Below are 25,367 nucleotides of genomic sequence, written 5' to 3'. Positions count from 1 at the left end.
AAGGGCTCCAGAGGTCATGCAGTGCAAACTCCTCGTTGCACAGATGAGCAAACGGGGCCCAAGGTCACACAGCAAGCGACAGGCCAAACAAAGTGCACTTTTATTTTGTGACTCATAAGCCCTATGGCTTATCTGGAACCAAAGGGCTGTGATGGAGAGTAGGCAGCAGGCAGGTCTGGGCAGCAGAGCGGAGGGAGCCATCGCGGTTCTGGAGCAGCTGAGCCACAAATCCCACCTTGTTTGGAGGTCAGGCTGGGAAGGAGGGAACATGTTCAGGCCAGGAGACAGGCAGGTGGGCTGAGGGAGAAAAAGGAGAGAGGGTCCAGCATTTCTGGAACGGATTTATGGCTTCTGTGATCAGTGCCTTGTTTGTCCTGATCAGCGATTTAGCGCTAAACACTGTTGAGTGCTTACAGTGTCTCTGGCATTAAGAGGTTTACATGCATTATTTCAGCTAATCCTCACGGCAGGTCAGCGAGGTACCCTTATTTTATAGATAAGGAAATGAAGGCCTGAAGAGCTTAAAGAATTTTCTGTCCTTGCACCTGCACCTGGAATCCAGGTCTGAATGATAAAAATCCCACATGCGTTATAATCTCTTGAAGGCAAAGTCCCCATTTGTGTGTGTGTGTGTGTGTGTGTGTGTGTGTGTATCTTCCAGCAAACATAAAGAAGGTGGACCAGATAGCTTTAAACGCTGAGCGTTAATAAGGCCATCATTCTGTGTCTGGGTTACTAGAGGGAATAAGACCTCTTTTAAATCCGCTCTCCAGGATACCATCTTTCCACCCCCAGCCAGCACAGGCTGTGCAGGAAGCATGAAGTTTCAAGGGCCTGGCTTGGCCCTGAGCTTTCGAGCTGCCTGCCTTGTTAGCTGCCTGGTCTTGGCCCCATGCTGAAGTGAGGCCCTTGTTGTCTGCGAGCACAGCAACCCCTGCAGGGTGGATGCCCTGCCAGAGCACTAATTGAATGTAGTTGGCACCCCCCAGGAAGTGTGATAATTCCAACTGGCATTTGCCTGGCACTTGAGAAAGGTACAAATTCCTGCTAGCCAACACAAAGGCCAAAGACATCTCTCCGGTGAGCACTCGGCGTGGGAGTGGGGAGCCAGGCAGAGACAGTGCTGGGTCATCTGGTTCCCTCTTTTCCTGCCAGGCTTTGTGTGCAGGGGGCTGCTGCCTGCCCTGGTGCTCCCCAGGGCTTGTCTCCGCACCATGAGGAACGGCCGCTGGTGCAGTGTGTGCTTTATCCGGGCACTTGTTTCTTTCCTTTTGTCAGTCCTACTGTCCTCTGTTAAGGGCAGGGTAAGGGCATGGGCTGGGGGGTAGGGTGTCCAAAGAGCCTTTGTTGAACCTTTTAAATCTCTGCTAAATGATTCTAATGAAGGATTTATTTAGGGAGGAGGTTGGAACCACTGAGTCTTTTAAAAATTGATATCGTCCATTGAAATCTATGGGACCTCATATACACCTGAAACAAATATAATAATGTTTGTCAACTTAATTGAAAAAAATATTTTTTTAAAATTAAGATTTATGAATTGGGTGTCATCCCATCTAGTAAACAGAAGGGTGGCCCAAGAAGTTGTACAAACCGGAAGGTTTTTGTGGGCAGACACTGGGCGGGGTGGAGACGTTATTAGCAGAAGAAAAGAGGGTTGTTTCTGGCAGGGTCACCTTTGCGTAGGAAGGGGTAGTTGGGGTCTTTAGAGGGCAGATGACTCTAAACCAGTCTGGCTTAAGGTCACGTTCCTGGGAGGAGCTGAAAACTGCAATTACGTTTTGGCTCGTTGTGGAGTGGGAGGTGGGGCGGGTGACACCACCTTGTTTCTTTTTCTTAACCATTGGGAAAAGAGAAGGAAACCTGCTCAAAGGATGCAGCCCTCTCACATTCCTATTGCTAACTGGCTCTCCCAACCCCGCTGCCTTGATGACAGGGTTTTGAACCAAGTCACTTGTTCCTTCAGGCTAATGAGAACCCTATCCAAGGACAAATGATCCACGGGATGGATAATGACCGGAGGGGAAATCTTCTGGCCTCCAGTCTCCTGCAGATACTTCCCACTGCCTGAACCCATGGAGACAGAAAGGAGGCGAGGGAGTCCACAAAGGACAGGGCAGCCTTCCCTGGCACAACAGCAGGAAAAGGGTGGAGAGCAGATACAGAGGCACAAATAGAAGACAGGTGAAGCTGTTTCTAAGAGGCAGTTATGTGGAAGCAGAGTCATTAATATGTGTTTAGAAGACAGACAACAAGTAACTATCTTCGTTCATTGACATTATAGGCATCCCAAACACCCACTGCCGAGTTCTTTAGAGACCCTGTGAGAACACATTTACCCTCCAGTTCTCTCTCTGCAAGCACAACCTATTTCCAAGAAAGTCCTCTTGTGTTTCTTTAATAAAGTACCTTTATGATTTTTCACTTTAATAAGAAAAGCTACAAGCAAAATCACTAATTTTTTTCTAATTTTTATTGATTTCAGAGAGAAAGGGAGAGGGAGAGATAGAAACATCAATGATGAGAGAGAATCATTGATCAGCTGCCTCCTGCACACCCCCTACTGAGGATTGAGCCCACCACCTGAGCATGTGCTCTTGACTGGAATTGAACCCAGGACCCTCCAGTCTGCAGGCCCATGCTCTATCCACTGAGCCAAACCAGCTAGGGCCAAAACCACTATTAAAGAGAAAACCACAGGCCCAAAATGGTGTCACTTGTGCTAAAATCCCATGATACCAAACCTAGATTAAATATCTATTTGCAGTTTCAAACTCTCTTAGAAACATAATCTTGATAAACCTGTCTGGGATTTTCTGATCAAGACCAATGAGGTAATTTCTATAGAAGAAAGAGGCAATCTGCGAGGTAAAAACCTTTCACCAAAAAAGACATCCTGGCCCATTTCTTTTGCTGACTGATTCCTTCCCCTGCCCTTCTTCCTATGGTAACCAAGCCCATCAGAGTGCCCTTTTAGTTGCTACGGGGCACACTGCCTGATTCATGAATTGCTTAGTAATTGCTAAAAAATCCATGGGACCTCACCATCACCGAAAGGTGGGTTGCTTTTTAAAAATATGCAGCCCAACAACAAACCAGCAATAGCTGACATCTCGATTATGTGTTTATTATTTGCCAGGCACTTTACTGAGTGTGTGACTCAGTGGAATCGTCCCACTAAACCTGGGAGTTAGGTGTTAGCCTCATTTTACAGATGAAGACACTAAAGCTTAGAAACCTGAAGAAATTTGTTCCAAATCACAAAACTAGCATGTGCGGGAGCTTGGGTTTTACACCAAGTAGTTTTTTGGAGTCCGCTGTATTAATCACCATGATATTCATTTTCCCAAGAATAGTAATTATTTGAGAGTTTTAGTGGCTATTTTTTATTACTCCAGAAGGTGGGATAGGGAACTCATATTTATCTTAGGCATTTTACTTACATTATTTAATTTATTATTATTGCCATTTTCCCGATGAGAAAAGTAAGGTTCAGAGAGGTTAAGTGACTTGCCTAAGATCATACAGCTAGTAGTTAATAGAGTTAGTAAATTATCCCAGCTCATTTTGACTCCAAAACCCAGGCTTTTTCCATTACACACTATTGCCTTCCTAAAAATAGTAAGTATAAAATCCTTGGGGTTGGACTCCAAGTTGAAAACATCTTTTCTGTACCTCCCAGAGCTCACTCTCTCTTCCTTGGTGCCCCCAGAGAACTCGTTTCTGCCCACACTCCCCCAAGGGTCTCTCACACTTGTTTCATTCTTGGTTAGTCTCCTGCCCCAGCCAAAGACACATTGGAGCTTTGTTCCAGAAACCAGGGCTCCTGGCACAGGCCGGGAGTGGGCCGCCTGCAGTGGGAACAGAACAGCTTGCTCTGCTGGTTCCTTCAGCCCTTCTTCTGACCCCATTCCTTCCTCCTATCCCAGCAGGCTTGTCAGGCAGCAGCTGTGCAGAGAGCTGGGCTTGCCAAGCTCCCAGTGAGGGGGCCTTAGTCCGAGGCATCACATCTGACCTCGCACTCTGACCGCGCAGCCCCCTGCTGCGTTCGCCTCTGTTCTCAGTAACCTCTCCTCCCAACTAGGTCTTAGCCTGTCCCCCTCAGGGTGAGGTAAACTGCCAAGTCACAATTTTTCTTCCCAAGCCCAAGTTTACAAAACTTTATAAGCACAGGATTTGCACCCCTGCCAGCATGTGGGCAGCCACAGACATCTCTGCGGACACCGGGCAGTTTCCCCAGCAATGTGTGGGTCCCCCTCACCCTGTGGCTGCGAGGCGCACGGAGCAAACCTCCTAGGCCGGATGGCTGTTATGAAAGATCACCTGATCTCATGACAGAGGGAGCCCCCGGCAGAGAGGCATCGCTCCCCACCCCGCATCTCTGACCCCGGGTAAATCCATGCTGTACAAGCTCAGTGCTGCTCATCACCCACTGAGTGAGCAGGAGGGAGGCAGGACAGGATGACCTTCAGACCAGAGGTCAGTGAGTTTTCCTGAGTTGACCACCTTACAGTATCTGAGGGGCAGAGTTTTAGAAGAAAAAATGATTTAAAACATCTCCTCAGCCCCGGCTGGGTGGCTCAGTTGGTTGGAGTGTTGTCCTGTACACCAAAAGTTGCGGGTTCCATTCCAGGTCAGAGCACATACCCAGGTTTTGGGTTTGATCCCGGTTGGGGGCATATAGGACACATTGATCAACGTTTCTATCTCATCTCTCTCTCTCTCTCTCTCTCTCTCTCTCTCTCTCTCTCTCTTTCTCTCTCTCTCCCTTCCTCCCTCCCCCCCTCCCTTTCTCCCTCCCTCCCTCCCCCTTCCTCTCTAAAATCAATAAACATATCCTCATGTGAGGATTAAAACAAACAAAAATCTCAAACTTTTGTCATCAAACTGAATTTTGTAAACACCCCATTCTTGTGTGCAGGTTCTTTCTTTTCATTCTTACCCTAACCCTTCTTTTGCTTTAGAAGTAAGTCCTGATGACCCCTCTCCTTCCCATTATAATGTCTCTCATGTTTAAAAGAGTCCCCCGGTGTTTCCACCCTCCAGACTATTCCTTGGTAGCAGCCCTTCTGGATCTGCCTCTGAGCCCTGTTCCTTGGTGGCAGCTTCTGCCTCACAGAACTCCTTGGGGATGGGAGCCACAGTGAGCAGGGGGAGAGGAGGCTAGAGATATCCCCCCCCCCCCCGTCCCCCCGCCTTCACCACCTTTCCCTGCTCTTTTCCCATTCCTGCAGAAACGGAAACATAACAAGAGGAGTGAGTGCCAGGATGCATCTCTGGCGCCAGCCTGGGGGCTGTAGGGCAGTGATTTTCACATCTGACTGCTCAGTAGGATCACCCAGGAAGCTTTGGACACGATACAGATTTCTGGGTTCTCCTTTAGCCCTAGAGACTCCGTGTCTCCACTCGGGATGCTGGTTGAGGAATCAATGTGATTCTGATGTAGTCAGCTTGCCAGAGGGTCCCTGGGACCCACTATCATGCCGAACAAAATGGGACTTTGGTGGGTGGGTGTGACGAGAGAGAGCAGCGGAGGCTGAGGGTGGTGGCGATGTTAGGGAGGCAGGGAGGACAGGTAAGGGCCGTAGGAGCTTTGGACAGAATGAAGCTGAGGCTTGGGTGTGTGGGGGCATTGGGAACCTGATACAGTGAAAGGAAATTGGGCACGTGTGTGGGGGCTCCTGGGGTAGAGCCAGACAACGGTCAAGAAACTGGAACACAGAGATGCTGGGACAACTGCTGGCATCCAGAGCTTGGTGTTCCCTTGTAGAGCTCACATCCTCCGAAGGCAGGAGGCGCCTGGGCGGATCCGTTGCCCCAGGACCCCACCTCCTGCCGATCTGCAGGGTTGCCTGGTCCTGTTTGCCTTGATGTGCTTTCTCTTTGGGATGTTATTCTAGCTGTTAGACCTAAATCATAACACGCGCAGGCTGGGTCAGCAGCTGAGACAACAGTGACAACAACATACCCTGTGTTAGCTGGAGAGCTCTTTCCCCCCCAAGGAGAACAAAGCCCTTTGCAGATGCATTTCTGTTCATCCTCTTGACTTTCTGGTGAGCTGAGGATTACTCTTCCTGCTTTTCAGACCGAGGGTTTGGGGGCACGAGGGGAAAAGCTTCATCCCATGTAGCACTGATATTACGGACCATTTGCTCAGAGATCCTGTCTCTGGTCACACCTCCAGGAGAGCCCAGGACAGGAGATGGTGGAGGCAGAACCAGGGCTTTGTTTCTTTGATAGAAACCTGGTGCCAGACCTCGCTTAGTTCCAGGGCGCCCTCCCACTCACCCTCTCCACCATGGCCCTTCCGTCTTCTTCGAATGCCTACGGCCGATGCCATCTGCCATCGTGGTAGCGCTCGAGAAACCCCATCTAGGGGCTCAGGAAGTAGAGCCCATTGGGGCCAAGGGTCGCAGCGGGGCATGCACAGGCTGAGGACAGGATTCTCGTCATCCCTAGCCAGTGCCTGGCTCAGCCATGGTCCGCGTGCTCCCACGGAGCCCAGATGCCCTGGTTCCCTGGGGTGCAGCTTTCTTGCCTTTTCCCTGTGTAGGTGTGGATGGACGCGGGCACCCAGATCTTCTTCTCCTTCGCCATCTGTGTAGGGTGCCTGACAGCCCTGAGCAGCTACAACAAGTACCACAACAACTGCTACAGGTGACTGGGGAGTGGGCCTGAGCCACAAACCCACATCCCACTGTGCCTCCGGCCGTGCTGGGTCAGGGGTGATTTCATGGATTCGCCCACCCCGACCCTTCACCCCACTTTCCAATACTCCAGGGCTACCAGTTGCTGAAAGGGGTCAACTGCAGCCTAGGCAAACGGTTGGCGGGGGAGCGCAGCGGGGCCCAGCGTGGGCCCCGGCTAATGAGGGGTCATGGGGCTCAGGATGCCAGCGAGCCTGAGGAGTAAGTAGTCATGCCATGCAGTGGGACCTCCGTCTGTCCTGCTGTGTACGGGAGCCCTGGCAAACACGGATTCCTTAACCACCCTCCTTCACCCCTGCCCCAGCTAGTGTCCCCTCCTCATGGTTCCCTTTTCATACCTGGTTCATATCAGGGAATTTAAGTCAATTTTAATATCAGCCCCAAATAGCATAAAATTTCATAGTCAGATTTAGGTGACTAAGAATCATTGGTTGCTTGGGACTACCCAGGCCTGCGTCCTGGGCGTTAGCACGGCGCACTGAATTGTGTCAGTGATGGTGTCCCAAAGGTGTGGTGACAATGTGTCGGGGAAGGGAGGCTGTTTGTAACTTTTCCATTAATATTTTACTTCCTCAGAGCCTCATTCTTTTGGGATGACCTTGCTTTGTGCCAAGTCTAAGCCAGTGGGGTTGGGGGAGCAGCATGGTTCCTGGAATGCTTATCGTCATTCCGCCAGGCAGCCCCTCTGGCCTGTCTGCTGGGAGGGCCTGAGCTCCCCAGGGGCTCCCACTGCTCTGGACCGCAGGCCTGAGACACTGCAGCTCTTTCTGACCTACCTGTCCCCCCCCGCCCCACCCCCATCTCGCCCACAGGGACTGCATGGCCCTCTGCTTCCTCAACAGTGGCACCAGCTTTGTGGCTGGGTTTGCCATCTTCTCCATCCTGGGCTTCATGTCCCAAGAGCAGGGGGTGCCCATCTCCGAGGTGGCCGAGTCAGGTGAGTGTTGGGGAGGCCTGAGGCTGTGGATTCTGTGAGCTTTGAACCTTCGCCAGCTGGGTTCCGGAGGCGTTTCTACTGTCGCCTTCACGTAGGTGAGCTCTGGTCACCTTTCAGTGGGTCTCTCAGGAAGTCCTGGGGGAGGACTTAAAAACAGCAATTACAGCTTCAAAGAGTTAATGGGTATAGAGCAGGGTTGGGCAAACTTTTTGACTCGAGGGCCACAATGGGTTCTTAAACTGGACCGGAGGGCCGGAACAAAAGCATGGATGGAGTGTTTGTGTGAACTAATATAAATTCAAAGTAAACATCATTACATAAAAGGGTACGGTCTTTTTTTTCAAAAGTTTTATTCCGGCCCGCGGGCCATAGTTTGCCCACGGCTGGTATAGAGTGAACATTTTTCTTCCCACCCCAATGTTATCAGGCCACCAGTGTTATCAGGTTCATGTTTATCCCTACAGAAATAGCTTAGGTGTATGAGAAAAGCATATCCCCATATATACATGCACATGCATTCACACATAGGGACATATTGCTATTGCTACTTTTCACCCCCTTTTTAAAAATGAATTGATAACACGCTATATACACCGTCCTTCACCTTGACTTGTCCACTTTAAAACCCCAGAGGTAAGTTTATATTGGCTCATAGAGTGTCTTTCTTTTTCAAGTGAATGCTTTTCCACTACGCAGTCTTCTTGTTGCTTCTTTTAGATAAAATCAAGGACTGGTCTCCTATCTGGGTAAGCTCTAAATGTTTCTTTTGCTCTTCCCCTATTCTTGAAGACCATCCACTTACACTCTGTAGCAAGACAATTTTTTTTTTCTATAGCATTCACAAGCACACCCTTGTCATGCATAGTGCCAAGCACTGGGCAACTAACATCACTGACTCTTATTAAAAGTGATAATATTTTGCCCTGGCCAATGTGGTTCAGTTGGTTGGGCATCATTCCATGCACCGAAAGGTTGTCAGTTTGATTCCAGTAACACATCTTTTTAAAAAAGTGATAACACTTCACTTTTATTAAGCACTTACTATATGCCAGGCACTGTGCCATGCGGTGGGAAGCTGGGAGGCAGGTGCTAGTACCGTCCCCCTGCTCACCAGTGTGGGGAGCGGGGCTTCAAGAGGTAAAGGACTGTTGAAGGTCACAGGTTCACACCCTTTTGGTTTTCAAAGGAAGCTTCCTACAGATGAATCCAAGTGCTGGCCTGAGACTCTGTTCCTGCTATTTAAGCCAGCTGAGAGGAACACTAAGTTATTTGAGAGACTGAATGTCAGTGGTATTCTGGAAATAATGCCAGTTCACTGCTTGTAGGGTGACAGAAAAGGCCCAGGGAAGCGGGAGGGGGGGCGGGGGGGGGGGGCAACTAGTGGCCCCAGGTGCAGTCTAGTCTTGGGGGAATTCTCTTTGGAACCATCTCCTCTATAGAAAGAACACAGCAATTGCCTTAGTTAATGGGGGAGCATGAGGGCTCCAGGTCTCATCAGACCCTGCCGCTCCCTCACAGCCTGGCTAGTCCCTGAGTTCTTCTACAACCTCTGGTTTGGGGCAATAGATTTGTCCGATTTGGGATAGAACTTATAGAAATGCGAGTGATATACCCCTTTGTATTTTCCAAGACCCTTTATACACATAGCCTCTAGGTCAGTGATGGCGAACCTATGACACTTGTGTCAGAGGTGACATGCAAACTCATTTTTTTGGTTGATTTTTCTTTGTTAAATGGCATTTAAATATATAAAATAAATATCAAAAATATAAATCTTTGTTTTACTATGGTTGCAAATATCAAAAAATTTCTATATGTGACACGGCACCAGAGTTAAGTTAGGGTTTTTCAAAATGCTGACACACCGAGCTCATCACTAGAGTCTAAGTTCGATTCCTGCCAATGAGAATACAATGAGTGGTGCCTTGAAAATTTGAGGACCAGGTAGAGGTTTGGGTGGTTTCTCCTGGGTGAGGATGGTGGTGGTGATAGTAACTTTGGGGTGAAGTTTCCTCTGGCTCCAGATATTCCATGGTGCCACACTGAAGCTGGCTCAGGCACTGGGTTCTGTTCCTCTGCTTCCTGCTGCAGGCCCTGGCCTGGCTTTCATCGCCTACCCCCGGGCTGTGGTGATGCTGCCCTTTTCTCCTCTCTGGGCCTGCTGCTTCTTCTTCATGATCATTCTTCTGGGACTGGATAGCCAGGTATCAAGAGGCAGCTACTCAGAGGCTGAGAGATGAATCGGTGTGGGTGGGCTGGGCGAGGGGGGGCAGAGGCATGCATTTGAGCTTGATGCCATGATGGACCTCAAAACAGTTGGGGACTTGGTGAATGTCAGACGTGGATGCCCTTCCAGGGACCAAGAGGCGCTTGAAGGGTACATCTAGACCAGCAGTTCTCAACCTGTGGGTCGCAACCCCTTTGGGGGTGGAACGACCCTTTCACAGGGGTCGTCTAAGATCATTGGAAAACACATATATAATTACATATTGTTTTTGTGATTGATCACTATGCTTTAATTATGTTCAATTTGTAACAATGAAATTGGGGGTCACCACAACATGAGGAACTGTATTAAAGGGTCCCGGCATTAGGAAGGTTGAGAACCACTGGTCTAGACCCAACTATGCAAGGATTGCTCTGGAGACCCGAGTCAGGGAGCCTGGCTGGGCTGAGCCAGAGCTAGTTGATGGAGCTTATTTTGGGAGCTCTCTTTCCCTCCATTTTTTCGCCCTGTCATCCAGTTTGTGTGCGTAGAGAGCCTGGTGACGGCGCTGGTGGACTTGTACCCCCGTGTGTTCCGCAAGAAGAACCGGAGGGAGGTCCTCATCCTTGGAGTGTCTGTCATCTCCTTCCTTGTTGGGCTGGTTATGGTCACAGAGGTGAGGCTCTGGGAGGCTTGAAGGTGGGGACAGGGCGAAGAGGTGAAGCAAAGGTGGACAACTGCCACCTGTTCGGTGAAGCAGGCTGCTGTGGCTTCAGGGCACTGGGACTCTCCTTTCCCAACCACAGGAAGCACAAAGTAGGCAAGTCCCTCCTTTGGCCTTTGGGCACTGACCACCTACTTCTGGGGAATGGGTGAGGGGTACTCTGGCTCCATGTCAAACTAAGAGGTGTGGAAAGGATAGTCTTGGATTAGGAAAAACTGCCTGTCCAACAAGTTTTCATAATTTCCCAGGCGGCTGCACCAAGTTCTGGGGATAAACTTCAAGGGGAGAAAGGTCGCCCTGGGAATGGGTGATATTCTGTGTGACGTCTCAAAGGAGAAGGAAGGCGATGGGGCTTGTCAGCCTGGTAATACCAATGCCAGCCCCTACCCTGATCTGTGCCAAAAAAAGTGCACATTATGTCTTGGACGTTTGGGTCAATCCCAAAATGTTCTCGGGGACAATCTAATAATAGCTGTCTTTTTCATCTCTCATCCGTCCAAAAACAATAATAAGAAATAATTATTGTTTCATACCTGCCTAGTGCCTTACAACTTACAAACTACATTCTCTTTTAATATCTGTCTTCTGTGATCCCCACCAACTCTGTTCTGTGCCCCGAGGGTGTGAAGCTGTATGGTGAGGGGCTAAGTCTGTCTGTTTCCTCTGAATAAATTCTGTTTTTTATCTCCTCCCCGGCAGGGCGGTATGTACGTGTTTCAGCTCTTTGACAACTACGCAGCCAGTGGCATGTGCCTCCTGTTCGTGGCCATCTTTGAGTCCCTCTGTGTGGCTTGGGTCTATGGTGAGTGACTCTCCCTAACCCAGTACTCACCTCTACCCCAGTCAGGGCCCTTAGACAAAAGAGAGGTAGGTGCCCACTGCTCACACCCACCTTTTCTTTGGACCCCTCCTCTACCCGACCTCGAAAATCTCAAGAACCATAAGTTGCTACCATTGGAAGGGCCCTCCAGAGGTTACCTTGTCTACCCCCCTCCTGGTTATGGCTGCACCGAAACCACTTCAGATGGGCCCATATCCTGTCCTATCCAAACCTTTTCGGCCTGTAACAGCCTTAACCATCAGAAAGTTATTGCCTCTGAATCCCAGGGAAGAGCTTTCCTCCAGCAGGGATCTGTGAAGACAGCCATGATATCTCCTGTGCATCGGAGATGCTGAAGAATGCCCTTTCTCTCCCTTCTTTCCTTCTCTACATTGTAGGAGCTGGGCGCTTCTATGACAACATTGAAGATATGATTGGGTACAGGCCTTGGCCTCTTATCAAATATTGTTGGCTCTTCCTCACACCAGCCGTGTGCACAGTAAGATAACCTTCAGGGAGGGAAGCCGGAGGAGGGATAGAGAGATGGTAGCAGGAGGCTAGGTAGGCTGTTAGTCCGAGAAGGGGCTTCTCTGTGGGCATCGAGAGTCATTTTAGGTTTTCATCCATCCTCCTGTTGGATTTTAGACAATGACAGCAGAAGCATAAACTGAGGTCCAGAGCTGTCAGACTGTGTGACCAGCCACACAACATGCGTGTAATGTTGCAGGCAGGATGGAAACCCAAGTGCATTGGACCACTCATGATAATACTGAGAACCACAGCAATAGTAATAGCAAAAGTTACAGAGCACGTACCTTGTGCTGGGCACAGAGTGCTTTATATATCTTAACCTATTTAATCCTCACAAGGACCCCATAAAGTAAGAACTGCTATTATATTTATTTGACAGAGAAACTGAAGCCAAAGGGGTTTAGCAATGCCCCCGAGCTAAAAAGTGGCTGAGGGCTAGGCTTCAAGCCCAGGTGCTGGGCTCCAGAGTCTGAGCCATGAACCACCTTCTTCCTCCGGTTTATCCATCTGAGTCAGCCACTCCCCAGCACGCACTATATTCAGGATCTAAGTGGGGCCTACCCTCTATCCTCGAGATATGCAGAGCCTCACCAGATGGTACAGGAGACTTAAACAACTGAAAGCACCAGCAGGAATACTGTCATGTCTTAATTGGGAGCCAACCATGTTTAGAGGTGCCCCATGGGCACAGGAGCCCTGGAGGGACAGGGTAGGTGCCCGGGAAACACCCACTGGGGGTATGTGGATTCTGAGCAGTGTGGATGAAGGCTGATTGGCCCAGACGAGCCTGGAGAAAAATCCAGGCTGGAGTGTGATCTCTGCCAGTTCCTCCAGGGGGCGCTGAGGGCACAGGGTCCCTGCTTCCCAGCCCCTTTCTCTTCTGATCTCACCCTCAGGCCACCTTCCTCTTCTCCTTGATCAAGTACACCCCGCTGACCTACAACAAGAAGTACACGTATCCCTGGTGGGGGGATGCCCTGGGCTGGCTCCTGGCTCTGTCCTCCATGGTCTGTATTCCTGCCTGGAGCTTCTACAAACTCAGCACCCTCAAGGGCTCCTTCAGAGAGGTAGGAAGTGAGTGGGGAGGAGGGCAGTCAGAGGGGGAGAAACCCTAGTGGATGATGGTAGATGGCTGCCTGCCAGGGTAGACACTGGTGCACTGGGGGCCTGGCGTGGGGACCGGGGAGGGATGGAGTGAGTGCTTAAAAGTCTAAGAAAGAGACTGGATGCCTCCAAGACACCGGCTGTCATTGTAGGGCGGCACCTGGAGGGCATGATTGTGTATGGGGAGCAGGCAGGCATTGGTGATGAGGGCAACTGGAGACCTGCTACCCCCTCCCCCACTCCACCTCAAGGCAGCCACCTCCACTCTCCTTCCAGAGAATTCACCAGCTCGTGTGCCCAGCTGAGGAACTGACCCAGCGGAACCAAGCAGGACCCTCTGCCCCTGCCACACCCAGGACATCACTTCTCAGACTCACAGAACTAGAGTCCCACTGCTAGGGGGCAGGCCCGTGGACAGTGCCTGTGGGCCTGGCTGTGGGGACAGCTGCAGAAGGGGAGGGCAGGAGCAGTCCCTCTGTGCTTCTGTCTCCTACCTGGGGTAGATAAGACAAAGGGGAATTTTGGAATCCACCTTCTGAGCTGGGTGCCTCTCATTCCAACTTCCCTGCCCCAGGGGTGGCTAAGCAGGTGTGAGCTGCTAGTATCCACAGCATCCCCTTTGAGGTGGGCTGGGGAAGCTGGGTGAGGACTGGTGGGTGGGATGGGAGGTCTGTTTGGCTTCTGGGCCCTCTTACCCTTCATTCCATTAAATACAAGTTCTTCCCACTGACCGCTAGGAGTTCTGCCTGGTTCCTGCCCCTCCACCTTGCTACCTTGACCCCTTCATCACTTTAAAGTTGTGGCTTTAGGAGACCCCCGTCTCCTTCCCCCGCTGAGTTCTTGTGGACCATGAGCAGAGGGGATTGCTGTAGGGAGAAGGGTGATGGGGCTGACTGAGGTCCTCCATCACCAGACACTCGGACCAGAGGGGGTGGTATCTGTCACACCTCTGTCCGTGCTTCTACTAGAGTCCTTCCTTCCTCCTCCCCTCTGTGGAATAAGGAAGGCAATGGAGAGGAGAATGAAGGAGGAGCCCTTCCTAGCTACAGGAAGGAAGTGGAAAAAGTGGTTGGGCTTCTTCTGCCCATGTTTCCCTTGCCTGACCCCGCCTGCCAAACCTGTGTCTGTGTGCCTGCCTGCCCAGGGCTTGGCGTCAGGGGCAAAAGAGAGGGACAGCAGTGGCACTACCCGAGCTCAGCCAGCAGAGGGACTCCGCTTCCTCAGGACTCCAGGCTCTCCCGCTGAAAAGAGGATAGCTACCACTGCAGCACCACCAGACATGGCCACGAGGGGGTGGCCTGCGCTGCGAGATGAACTCTTAGGGTTAGGCTGCAAAGAAGACCCAGGTGGAAGGCCAAGTGGGCATGACCTTGGCCCCAGAGAATCCCACAGGTGTGTCCCACAGCCTCACCTCTGAGCTGTGTGTGGAGCATGTGTGTGTGTGTGTGTGTGTGTGTGTGTGTGTGTGTGTGTGTGTGGCTGAACACACACAACTGCATTTCTCCCTGAACATGTGGAGGCTTTGATGGTTCTTTTCTTTCTTTATTGATTAAGGTATTGCATATGTGTCCTTATCCCCCATTGCCCCCCACCCCCCACCCCCGCTCATGCCCTCACCCCCCTGATGTCTGTGTCCATTGGTTAGGCTTATTTGCATGCATACAAGTTCTTTGGTTGATCTCTCCCCCTTACCCCCACCTACCCTCCCCTACCTTCTTCCCGAGCTGTTCCAGGGGAGCATTCAGCGATTCCTGGAACTGCAGGCGAGGGGTGCAGGCATTCCCTGGGTGGTTTACTTAGTTGTTGTTTTACAAGTTAGTTAGTGGGAAAAGGCACTGGAATCTTTTCTGGTCTTCAGGGTTTGATTTGTTGTTGTTGTTGGGAGAGTTTATAAGAATTAGAGAAAGCAGCCCTGCCTACTGTTGGCCTTGGCTGCTCCTTCTGGACATGACTGGGTGGGTGTCCCCCACATATGCCAGGCTCAGTCACAGGCCTGAGGAGGGAGGAATAAACCTGCTAGAGAAACGTGCTGAAACTCGAGACACCACACCTGGCATCTCCATCCATCTGACAATATTCCCGGAACACCTACTGTGTGCCTGTGCTATGCTCATGACACACGAGGAGCAAAAACAGACTGTTTACGTGACAGATTGTGACAAATGCAATGAAAGAAAAGAGCAAAGTGCTATGAGAAAGAATAACTGGGTGTGGAAGGTACCCGATGACTTGGGTTAGGTGGTCTGGGAAGGCCATTCTGAGGGTGTAATATCTGTCTCTCTATCCATCCATTTGATCAAAGTTGCAAGAATCTGCTAGGCCTGGGGAGGGATGCAGGCAGTTCAGTAATGGTGATTTGAATCCCATTTAGGAGAGGCATTAATGGTGGACGTACCGTGAAAAGAATCCATTAGTATAAGAATTAAGAGATGCAGACTCTAGTCCTGACCTGCCTCTGTCTTGCTGTGTGTCTTTGTGGAAGTTGCTTGGAATTCAGGTCTTTGGTGTGTTTTGTGTGTGTGTGTGTGTGTTTTTCAGGTGGAGATAACACCATGCACCTCACCCACCCATAGGTTTGTTGTAGGGCTCAAATGAGGCAGTGGGTGTGTGAGCCTGAGGTCATTAATTAGTTGGAGGGTGGATGAGAAGGATCTGCTCCAACAACCAGCGGGGTTGACAGGCAGAGATGTGCGAGAAAAGCCACTTGCCTGGGTCAGCATGGGGAAAGGGAGCAGGAACGCGCAGGCGTGGTTTTAGCCCAGGGAGGTGTGGACAGGGTGAGCTCAGTCCATTTGCTCTCTCTGCCTGGAAGGGCAGATACCAGATCCTCTGTTCTCAGAGGAAGAAGATGTAAAAGGCAGGGGAGTCTTCTCTTATTTAGAGACCACACCTGTTGGAGAAGAAAGTCAAAGGAAGAAAGGCAGGCAGAGAGCCTTGCGGCAAGTGAGAGCTGAATGGAGAGAGCAGACGCATAGGAAACTGGAGACTTACAAACAGGGCCTTTGGAGATAGGGAAGTAACTAGTCATGTACCAAGCCCACCAGGCTGCCTTGGGGCCTCAGATCTCACACCTCGGACCCGGCACACATTTCAGGTTGATCCATACATCTGCACACAGACGCACTCCTTCATTACCATCAGATAAATGTGCACAAGCTCAGCCACGCCACTGAGAGCCGAGTACACTCCCTCATAGAGGCTGTAGTCCTGAGGTGTAGGGCCTAGCCTGCGTGTACTAGCTCTGTGACCTTGGGCAAGTTAATCTCTCTGATCATTTGTTTTCTCCTCTGTAAAGTGGGAATAAGAATACTTACATCATTGCGTTGCTGGAGTCCAGTGGAGGAGAGCTGCTCTGGGAAAGCACCTATCCTATTTCCCTTGACTCCAGCCCCACCATATTGGGTTGTCAATGAAACAGAAAAACCCAGGAGTTCAGAGACATCCTTGCTGTCCTCTGGCTTCCTGGCCTCAGGCATCTGGTTGCACTGGGCCCCAGAAAGAAGGCTACACATTAATTGAGCTAAGCATTTTTGCTAGGAGGCAAGGGAGAGGTAGCCCTAAAATAACCCTGCCTGCTGTGGGCCTCGTGCCCTTTCAGCACCAGGAATGTTGTCCAAGAAAATCAGGTCTGAGTCCTCCAAGCCCCAGTCTATCCCCTGGTTCTGGGAGACCAATGTCCTCCCAGAAGAGAGAAGACTAAGATCATCTCCCCCCTCAAGCTGCATCTATCCACCCAGCCACCCACCCGCACACCCACCCATCTGCCCGCACACCCAGCCACCCACCCACACACCCATCCACCCACCCGAGAAATATTGAATGCCTACTCTGCCAGCACTGTAATAAATGCTGGGGACAAAAAACACAGAGTTACAGAATGTGACACCTGCTCTTTAAATAGTCAGGGTCTGGGCAACAGTATGCTGCAGTACAAGCATAGATTTTTGGAGCCAAGAGTTCCAGGTTCAAATCCTAGCTCCATCATTTAGTTCTACATGGCCCTAGGACAAATCACCCCAAAGTTCTTATCTGTAAAATGGGGCTGATAATTTCTACATTTCAAGGTTCTTGTGAGGAGCAAATGGAGTAACATGTAAAGCACCTAGCCTGAGTGAGATGCGTAGGAAATAGGTTCCATGCCAGGCCCACTAAAAGCAGGCATGGGGGCAGGAGATGAGAAGATTCTATGGGGTTCACGGCTCTCACTGCAGTGAGATAACTGATTTATTTAACCATATTCCGTCTTATCTCTGAACCCTCCCCAGTATGAAAACTGCCAGTCTCCGGTAGGCTTTCCAGGTAGTTTAGGGATCCTGCCTTTTGCACAGATGGGGTTGCTGGCCCGCAGGGCTTTATCAATTGCTCTGAGTGTCCAGTGGAGGCTGGAGTGGGGGGTGGGGAGTTGGAGTGGGCTTGAGTTTGTGAGGTTTCAAGTTCAAGGGAGGCCAGGTCAAACAAGGCAGCTGTTCTACAAGGTGAAGGAGAGATGACAAGACTGCTGAACCACGCATATCTCCAGGTACTAGCAGAAAGTGTGACACCTTGTCGGCATAAAATAGAGTGCTTGAATGAATGAATGAATGGCTAGGATATTCGTCCTCTGCCTCATCTGATTCTCTTCCCTCTCGCTCCCCTTCACGGAGAGGCCGGGTGGGCATTTTGTTCTGGAATAGCTGAATGGACGTTGGTGTCCCTTCTGCAGTAAGCTCCATGGTGGGCACATGGGCCCAGCATGCTGAACAGGGCAGAGGCAGCAGTGCAGGCCACAGCACCCAGGTGAGCACAGGGTGACTGGAGTGTGAGTTCTGGCTGCTCTCCTCACACCCTGCTCTGCTGGGCGTGACCCCCAGCCCGCCTCCTGCTTTCTCAGAGGCAAAGGTCTGAGAATTGAGATTCACTCTGGCTTCCCCTTGGCAGGGAAACCCACAGGAGGTGCTGAGGAGGGGCCTGAGATACAGCGAGGGGGGTGCTTGATGGAAAATTACAAACAGAGATTCTCACTTCAATCTCAGCCCTGCTGGGAAGTTCTAAAATATATAGGGGAAGCTCCTGCAAAGGGAAATTTCCCTTTCTCCCCACAACTTCCCCTCCTCCGTACCATCTACAGCTGAAGAAGCATCTTCATTGCCTTGAAAGAGACACCAGCTGTTCTGAATGAATCTGAATGAATGGGCCTCGGTCAGTCCTCCAACACCGTGAGGGTGTGCTCAGGAATAGAGACAGGACCCTGTTCTGGATAAGCTCACTGGGCGCACAGCATGGGACATACACATTATTCAGTGCGTTTCACCACTCATAGCTGCCAGGCAACCAGACAAGGCACAGCTGTGTGCCTTAGGGCTGCCTGGACCACACACTCTACCACCCCAGCCCCAGCCTTCGGAGGACCCACAGCAAACACCTACAACTCCCCGTAAGCACCTATGTTATCCCAAGCAGTTTACCCTATTGCTTCAGCCCTCACAGCAACTCTACAAAGTGGGTATTGTAATATACTGGTACCTTTTACAGATTGATAAACGGAGGCTCACATGACGGTAAATGAGAAGAGGAGGAGTTCAAACTCAGGTGTGACTGCAAACCTGTGTCCTTTGGGTTCCTTGAGGTGTGCTCTGGGCACTTTCTCTAGGAAAATCCCAAGGAAGAGGGTAGTTGCTGTGCAGGTCCAGAGCCTGCCTCGAAACCACAGAGGGCAAGTACTTGGTGGAAAAGTCCAGCATGTGATTCACCCTCCTCCTGGACTCTGTCACTGAGGCCAACTCCCCTCTGAGGTTCTCGGTTTCCAGCCTGGGAGTTGGTGCTCTGTCCTCTGCTCTGGCGAGAGAGGGCTGGCCTCATCTCCTCACCCCTAGGAAGGAGCTGGTACCAGGAGCGGGCAAGGTGAGAAGGGGGATGAGGGAAAGGGCAAGGAACAAAAGGAGGAGAGCTGAGGTCAGATCTGAGTCTCTGAGCCCCGCTTGGAGGGGTCCTCTTGGGACAGCACGCTGGGAGGGCGGGAGGGGCTGCGGAGGGAGGGAGTGGGGGTGGGGGACTGGGGACAGAGGACTTGACTTACTGAGATTAGATGTTGTAATCCTGGTTCACAAACTTTTGACCTCAATCCCTCCTGTTGCTCGTGGTATTTCTCTGCCCCTTCACTTCCCAATACACTCACACACACACGCCAGTCACTTTCTGTCTGGGAGCCCAGGACACAGCTCAGATGGGATTCTGAGCTGGGAGAACAGGAGAAGGAGCGAAGGTGGAGGACAATTTCCCTTTCAGGTCCTGTCTCTCTGGGTATTCCCGTAGTGGCTTCCCTGGGCTCTCCTGGGGACCTGAGGCATGGAGCTGAGCTGACCACAGGAGCCGGGATCGGGGCTGAGGTGAGCAGGAGGTGGGGGGCTGGGCCTGTCTTCACAGTCTCTGGGAGGGTCCTCAGAGGGGCTGCAGCAGGAGACCTGAGAGGCAGACTGTGTGTCTGTGATGCAATGCACTGGGCCAGAGCAGTCTGATGCCCAGGATCCCAGGACAAGGGGTGTCCCAGCTCCCCCTCACCATCCACGGCATCTGAGTTGCTCCGGAATAAGCCTGGGGAGCAGACAAGTCCATAGATGGGGGACAGCCACAGGGAGTGAGTGAAGGAGGGGGTGATCACCTGACTAAGAGCGAGAGGGAAGCAGACGGTGCCCAGCGATGTGGGAGGAGAAGCAGACAGAAGAAACCTGGGCCATTCCCGAAGGCCCATGGTCTGCAGTTAGCAATCACAAGGGAGGGGCTCCTGCCCCCCACCCCACTAGTGAGGGGCTCCTGTCCCCCTGCTAGCAGAGCAGGAGGAGGAAGCTGCCTGGCTCAGGGAAGGCATGGGCATGCTGGTGCCTGAAGGGGGTTGTGAGGGGGCTGACGGAAGGTGCAGGCGGCTACCAGCCAAGCCAAGCAGCCCCCAGGGTATGAAGGACTAGACGGGAGCCAGGTTTTGGTGCCATGCACACAGGTATGTGTGTGCAAAGGGACGTGACGGGAATGGCACCAGTGTGTGTACGGAAACGGCAACTGGTATGTGGGTGTGGGCTGAGGCAGGAGCTGGGGTGTCCCATGCTGGCCTGGGGTGTGACAGGGCTGAGCTGGGGTTCCAGCAGTTATGCGGGGAGTAGCGTTTCTACACTTGTCTGCTCCTCTGCTAGACCCTGGCCAGGCCTCCGTCCACATGCCTGCCTCCTACAAACAGTTAATTTTGGACTTGCTGTCTTTTGAATATTTCCTCGATGGGCAGCACGCAGCCCAGTGTGGCCGCTGGGTCTTTGCTTCTGGAGGGCACTGAGGTATGGTGAGGTCCATTGCATGCCCCCACACCCTGCTGCAGCTTGGCAGAGCAGGTGGGCAGCCTGGGGAGATGATGCTAGGGGCTGGAGAGGTGACAGGGCTGGGGTGGACTTGGGAAGGGGGAGATCTCTGGAAGTCATCCTGACCGTGGACAACACTGCTGTTTATCCTTAGCAAATGGGCTTCAGTGGAAGGGCACAGCGGGGGTGGGGTGAGGGTAGCAGGAGGGCCAGGTGTACTGTCCTTCTGGCTTTTGAAAGTATCCCAAAAAGGAGAGCTCTGTACAGCTTGTTTTGATGCCTAACATCTTCCCGGACATTTCTTCCCTGAGTCTAACCTGAATCCCGGTTGCTCAAATTAAGCCTGTTTCCCCCTGACTTACCCTGGCTCTGGGCCAGCTTTCCTTTTCACATGCCCTCGCGTTCCTTCTGCCATTCCGGTTTTTCATTCTTACCCATAAGTTATGGTCCTCCCAATATCATTTTTTTTAACTAAAAAAAAGTCACATTAGTGTCAGTTCATGAGTTCATGTTCTCTTCTCTCCCCATCCCATCTGCAACACAACCCAAATCCTGTGGCCAAACTGGGTTCTGAGATTTGCTTCCTGATCCCACTCTCTCCTCTGGCTCCCTCGCATGTACTCCTTCCCCACCTCTAACTGCTGAGGACAGCTTAGCCCTGAAATAGCTGCTTCAGGTCGGGGAGCAGTAAGCCTTGCCTCCTGACCATCCCTTTGGCGACTCTTGTGCTCAAGCTCACCCTGAGCTGAGCTACCCTATGGCTTGGCAAGCAAAGACAATGGTCTCTCCTTGTCTTTTAAGGATCTGATTTTGATCCCCTGCCCTCCCAACACCCCTACTGAGCAGAGGTTATTCTCTCTTCCAGGAGGCGTGAAGCCCAGAGAGGAGGTGTGATTTGCCTAAGGTCACACAGCAAGTTAGAGACTCAGCTCCACTACTTACTGCTTTGGTAAGTTTATGCAAACCATTCAAAAAAAGCTTTTACTGAGCACCCGATGTGCTCAGTTCTCGTCCTTAATTTCTCTGAGCATTTCCTCATTTATAAAATGGAGTTAATAGTAATACCCAAAGATTTTGATGAAGATGAAATCAAATAATGTATATAAAGATGTATATGTTTTTAGGACAGAGCTTATTCAAATGTTAACTGATTACTATTGTTAGGTCAGTTTGGACTAGAACTTTGGTTTCTGTCTGGTGCTTTTTTCATCAGTTTTTTAATCCATTCATTCATTCATTCATTCACCCATCCGTCCATCCATTCATTTGTTTGATAATGATTCAAGGGCCGGTCCTCAAGGTGCCCCAGCTGAAATTCTGTAGCAGCATCTACAGTTGGTTCAGGTATCATCAACGTTCCCCCTGGGGCTAGACTACCCTGCTCTTTCAACCTAAGGCTCTGGTTCCCAAGGCCCTTGAGGTCTGCTGCTTACTCTGAACCCGGAGCTTGCTCCATTCCCTTCTTCCACTCACGCTCCCTTATATCAGAGGCTGAGGCCTCTGATTTCCACTGTGTGCCTCTCTCCTCATCTCCCCTCCGAGGCTGAGCTTGCAATAGCAGCCTCTGAGTAGGTGCCAACACCGGAATTTCACCCTGACATGCGTTCCCATTCCTGGGATAACCTGCACCCTTCAAGTCACCTTCAAAAATTTCCACAACCTTGAATGGCTCCTGCCACACCTTGGACTTGGGCTGTTGCCTGGGTTAAAAGGACCAACAAATAAACACAGACTCTTCTTTTAATAAAAAGGACCCTGTGTTTCCCCAGAGCCATGGAGGAGCATGGAGCACTTGGTGACTCCGAGTGACTTGATGCCCCAACGCCCTTCCTTCGTAGGCAAGGAGCGGGGAGGAGGGGTGCTCCCCTCTGCACTCTTGGCACCTCCTCCTGGCAGCCCAAGGGAAACAGAGGCAAGAGGTAGCCTCAGGGAGATTGTGGGGTGGGGGAGAGAGAAGGGGAGGCAAATAGCGATTTTTAGTACAACACCAGCCATCTGTGTCGTGGCAATTGACAAACAGACAACAAGAGGGCAGAGTAAAACTGAGTGGCCCACGTGATTTTCCTGAAAGTCCAGGGAGCTTTGGGCTCATTAGTAGAGCAAAGAGGAGGGAAGGGCAGTGACCTGCTATGATATGCAGCTACTTCCAAGCCCATTCCTTGAGGGGTCACTCTGATCTGGAGAAGACCACCACCCAAGTGAGAATCGCTCTGGTGATCCCTTCCATCACCAGGACTCCACCCTGTTCTCAGAACAGAGGTCCAACAGAGAAAAAGAACCAGGGTTCCTTTGAAGTCCTACCCTCGGTCCTGGCACCAATCCTAGTCCTCATCTGGCCTTGTTCAGAGGTCCCACCTTCCCCTTCCCGCCCAATCAGATGTCTCGAGCTAGCTGGCTCCCATGTTTACCCTGAGTTCGTCGATCACTCTGGCACAGGGACGAGCACACAGCTGGCCAGCAGAAAACCATGCAGTCACCTCCGCCACATCTGCCCTTTGACCTGTCATCCCTGGCAGCCTTGATCCCTTCTGGCCTGAAGGCTGAGGAGCTGGGGCACACAGGTGGCTGGCTGTGAAGATCAAAAGTGACTTGGAATAAAAGGCAGGAAGCCTGGGTTTAAATATAGTTCTAAATGGTTTTAGACAAGTCACTTCATCTGTCAAGGCCTGGGTGTTCCCATCGACAAAATGGGCAAGCTAAGATTTGGTCCCTATTTGTTTTTAGAGTCACGAGAGCAAAGCATAACTTTAGGTGTATATGCCATTGAGAGCTTCAGAAGTAAATCAATTTCAAAGCAACATTCCAGCAATATTAAAGCAATATTCCAACAATAATTAAAGATTAGGGTGGGGAAAGCAGGGATGGCTGGCATGTGTTGGGGTTGCACAGCTCATTGCTTTTCCTCCCACCAGGCTGTGCCTCTCTCACCATCTGGCCCCACTCCCAGCTCAGTGGCCTCTGGATCCATTACGGGGCTATGGACAGGAAAGTGGCAGCTCACGAGGATGTGCCTCCTATGGTCACCTGGGTCCCTGAGGAGGGAGAGAAGCTGGACCAGGAAGGCGAGGACCAGGTGAAGGATCGGGGCCAATGGACCAACAAGATGGAGTTTGTGCTGTCAGTGGCCGGGGAGATCATTGGGCTGGGCAATGTCTGGAGGTTTCCTTATCTCTGCTACAAAAATGGAGGTGGTGAGTTCATTTTGAGGTAGGCGCGGTGGGGAGAGCTGTGCCCTGATAACCAGGCAGTGCCCACCCGGGTGCCTCCTGCCTGGGCATTGTGGTAAAATGGAAGGAAGCTGGGATGGAGCAGAGGACTTGAGTTCGAGTTCTAGCTCCATCACTGGCCTTAGTGTCCCCCTCTGTGAAATGGCGATGACACCCCACAGGGCTACAGCAAAGATTAAATGAGCAACAGCAGGACCTAGGAATCTGAGTTTTTAATAAGCTCCTTCATTGCTCTGTATACATGCCAGTGTTGACAGGAGTCATTCATTTATTCAACTAATATTATTGTGGGCATAGCATGTGCCAGCCACTGTCCTAGATACAAAACAAACCTATTCCACATGTTGTATTCTAGTGAAGGGTGGCAGATTACAGACAAATAAGTAAAATATGTGGTATGTCAAATGGTGATGAGTGAAATGGTGAGAAGCAAAGCCGGGAAGAGGGATAGGGAATGCTGGGCTACAGGGTAGGGGAGTGGGGTTTGAAATATAAAATAAGATACCAAGAAACATTTCACTGAGGAGGAGACATTAGACTAAAGAGTTGAAGGAGGTGACGGAGCGACTCTCATGGATGGAAACCAGGTGTAGAACACTTGAACAGTGGGGCAGCAGCCCAGGTCTCGCAGGCTCTGCTCCGAGTGAGGTGGGAACCACTGAGGAGTTTCAATCAGTGGAAAGATATTATCTTGTCTATGAGTTTTTAAAATTAAAGAAACATAATTTTATTATTTTTCAGCACTGATAGTAAAAATGAGCAGTGGCTTGGTAGGGAGGGGCCAGAATACTCCTTTTAAGTGCACAATTAAATGGTTTTTAGTGTATTCACAGAACTGTGCCGCCATCACCACCATTAATTTTGGGACATTTTCATCATCCCCCAAAGAAACCCCGTACTTGTTTATAGTCACTTCTTATTTCCTCTCCCGCTAGTCCTTACCAACTGCTAATCTACATACTATGCGATGAATTTACCTATTTGGAATATTTCATATTTCCATGAATTTATTTGTGACTGGCCAGATCCATGCTTGCCTTTTGAAATACCTGCACTCTTGTGGAAATAATATGTTTACTAGAGATCTGGTGCATGAATTCATGCACAGGTGGGGTACCTTGGCCTGGCCAGCAATCCAGGCCTATCAGGGGGGCCTCTCCAGGGGTAGGGACACCAGGAGGTTGGCTGGCCGGGGGGAGGGGCTGTGGGCAGTTGGCTGGCTGGCCTCTCCCCCAATCAGGGTGGGGGGGCTTTTGGGGGAAAGGCCAGCCAGAGGGAGGGGCCACGGGAGGTTGGGGGGCCAATTGGGGCCCGGATCGGGCCGGTTGGCCACCGCAGTGTGCATGATAGCAACTGGTCATTCTGGTCATCCTGCTATTCGGTCACTGGACTTTTATATATTTAGATAGTGAACATTAGAAATATTCTGGAAAGTAAAAAACAAACAAACAAGCAAACAAGAAACACTCTCATGTACAGGTAACCATTATTTAGAAAATCCTTTGAAACACTACCTATATTTAATTTGACACATTCTTACTGAGTATCCACCATGCATCTTGCTCAGTTATTATTACAAATTGCTTGAACCAATGACTCCGAAGAAATAGAAATAGGGTTTCCTGGGGAATGTTAGGGCTATGGAGCCAAAACTGGGAGTGGGGGACTAATGCTGGACCAGAGATGAGGGGAGGCAGGAAGAAGAGGTAGAGGCAGCGACCTACTTCTTTATCCCAGGCCACAGTTTCATGGACACATCGGATGTTAGAGCTAGAGCTAAAGATGATCT

At 50.9% G+C, this 25,367-nt stretch overlaps 2 protein-coding genes across 6 annotated transcripts in view; both read left to right on the top strand.

The window, feature by feature from the left end:
* Positions 1–13,759, top strand: part of SLC6A13 (solute carrier family 6 member 13) — a 51,135-nt gene extending 37,376 nt beyond the window's left edge. The window contains exons 8-15 of one of the 2 annotated variants that reach the window (XM_059683908.1): positions 6,554–6,657; positions 7,520–7,644; positions 9,736–9,848; positions 10,389–10,526; positions 11,274–11,376; positions 11,793–11,893; positions 12,822–12,992; positions 13,306–13,759. In XM_059683908.1, coding sequence (XP_059539891.1) covers positions 6,554–6,657; positions 7,520–7,644; positions 9,736–9,848; positions 10,389–10,526; positions 11,274–11,376; positions 11,793–11,893; positions 12,822–12,992; positions 13,306–13,428 — 978 coding nt within the window. In that variant the 3' untranslated portion in view covers positions 13,429–13,759. The other variant, XM_059683909.1, reaches the window with a different exon arrangement.
* A 3,881-nt stretch (positions 13,760–17,640) lies between these two features.
* Positions 17,641–25,367, top strand: part of SLC6A12 (solute carrier family 6 member 12) — a 34,949-nt gene continuing 27,222 nt past the window's right edge. The window contains exons 1-4 of one of the 4 annotated variants that reach the window (XM_059683904.1): positions 17,641–18,909; positions 19,294–19,394; positions 21,217–21,300; positions 23,264–23,542. In XM_059683904.1, the coding sequence (XP_059539887.1) occupies positions 23,329–23,542 (214 nt within the window). In that variant the 5' untranslated portion in view covers positions 17,641–18,909; positions 19,294–19,394; positions 21,217–21,300; positions 23,264–23,328. Of the gene's footprint in view, positions 18,910–19,095; positions 19,395–19,549; positions 20,003–20,192; positions 20,331–21,216; positions 21,301–23,263; positions 23,543–25,367 lie in introns of those variants that run through there. The other 3 variants (XM_059683905.1, XM_059683907.1, XM_059683906.1) reach the window with 3 other exon arrangements.

The sequence above is a fragment of the Myotis daubentonii genome, chromosome 2 (genome assembly GCF_963259705.1).
Source record: "Myotis daubentonii chromosome 2, mMyoDau2.1, whole genome shotgun sequence".
NCBI classification, from domain to species: Eukaryota; Metazoa; Chordata; class Mammalia; order Chiroptera; family Vespertilionidae; genus Myotis; species Myotis daubentonii.
The sequence above is the reverse complement of the archived record's forward strand: the minus strand, read 5'-3'. Positions and strand labels throughout refer to the sequence as shown.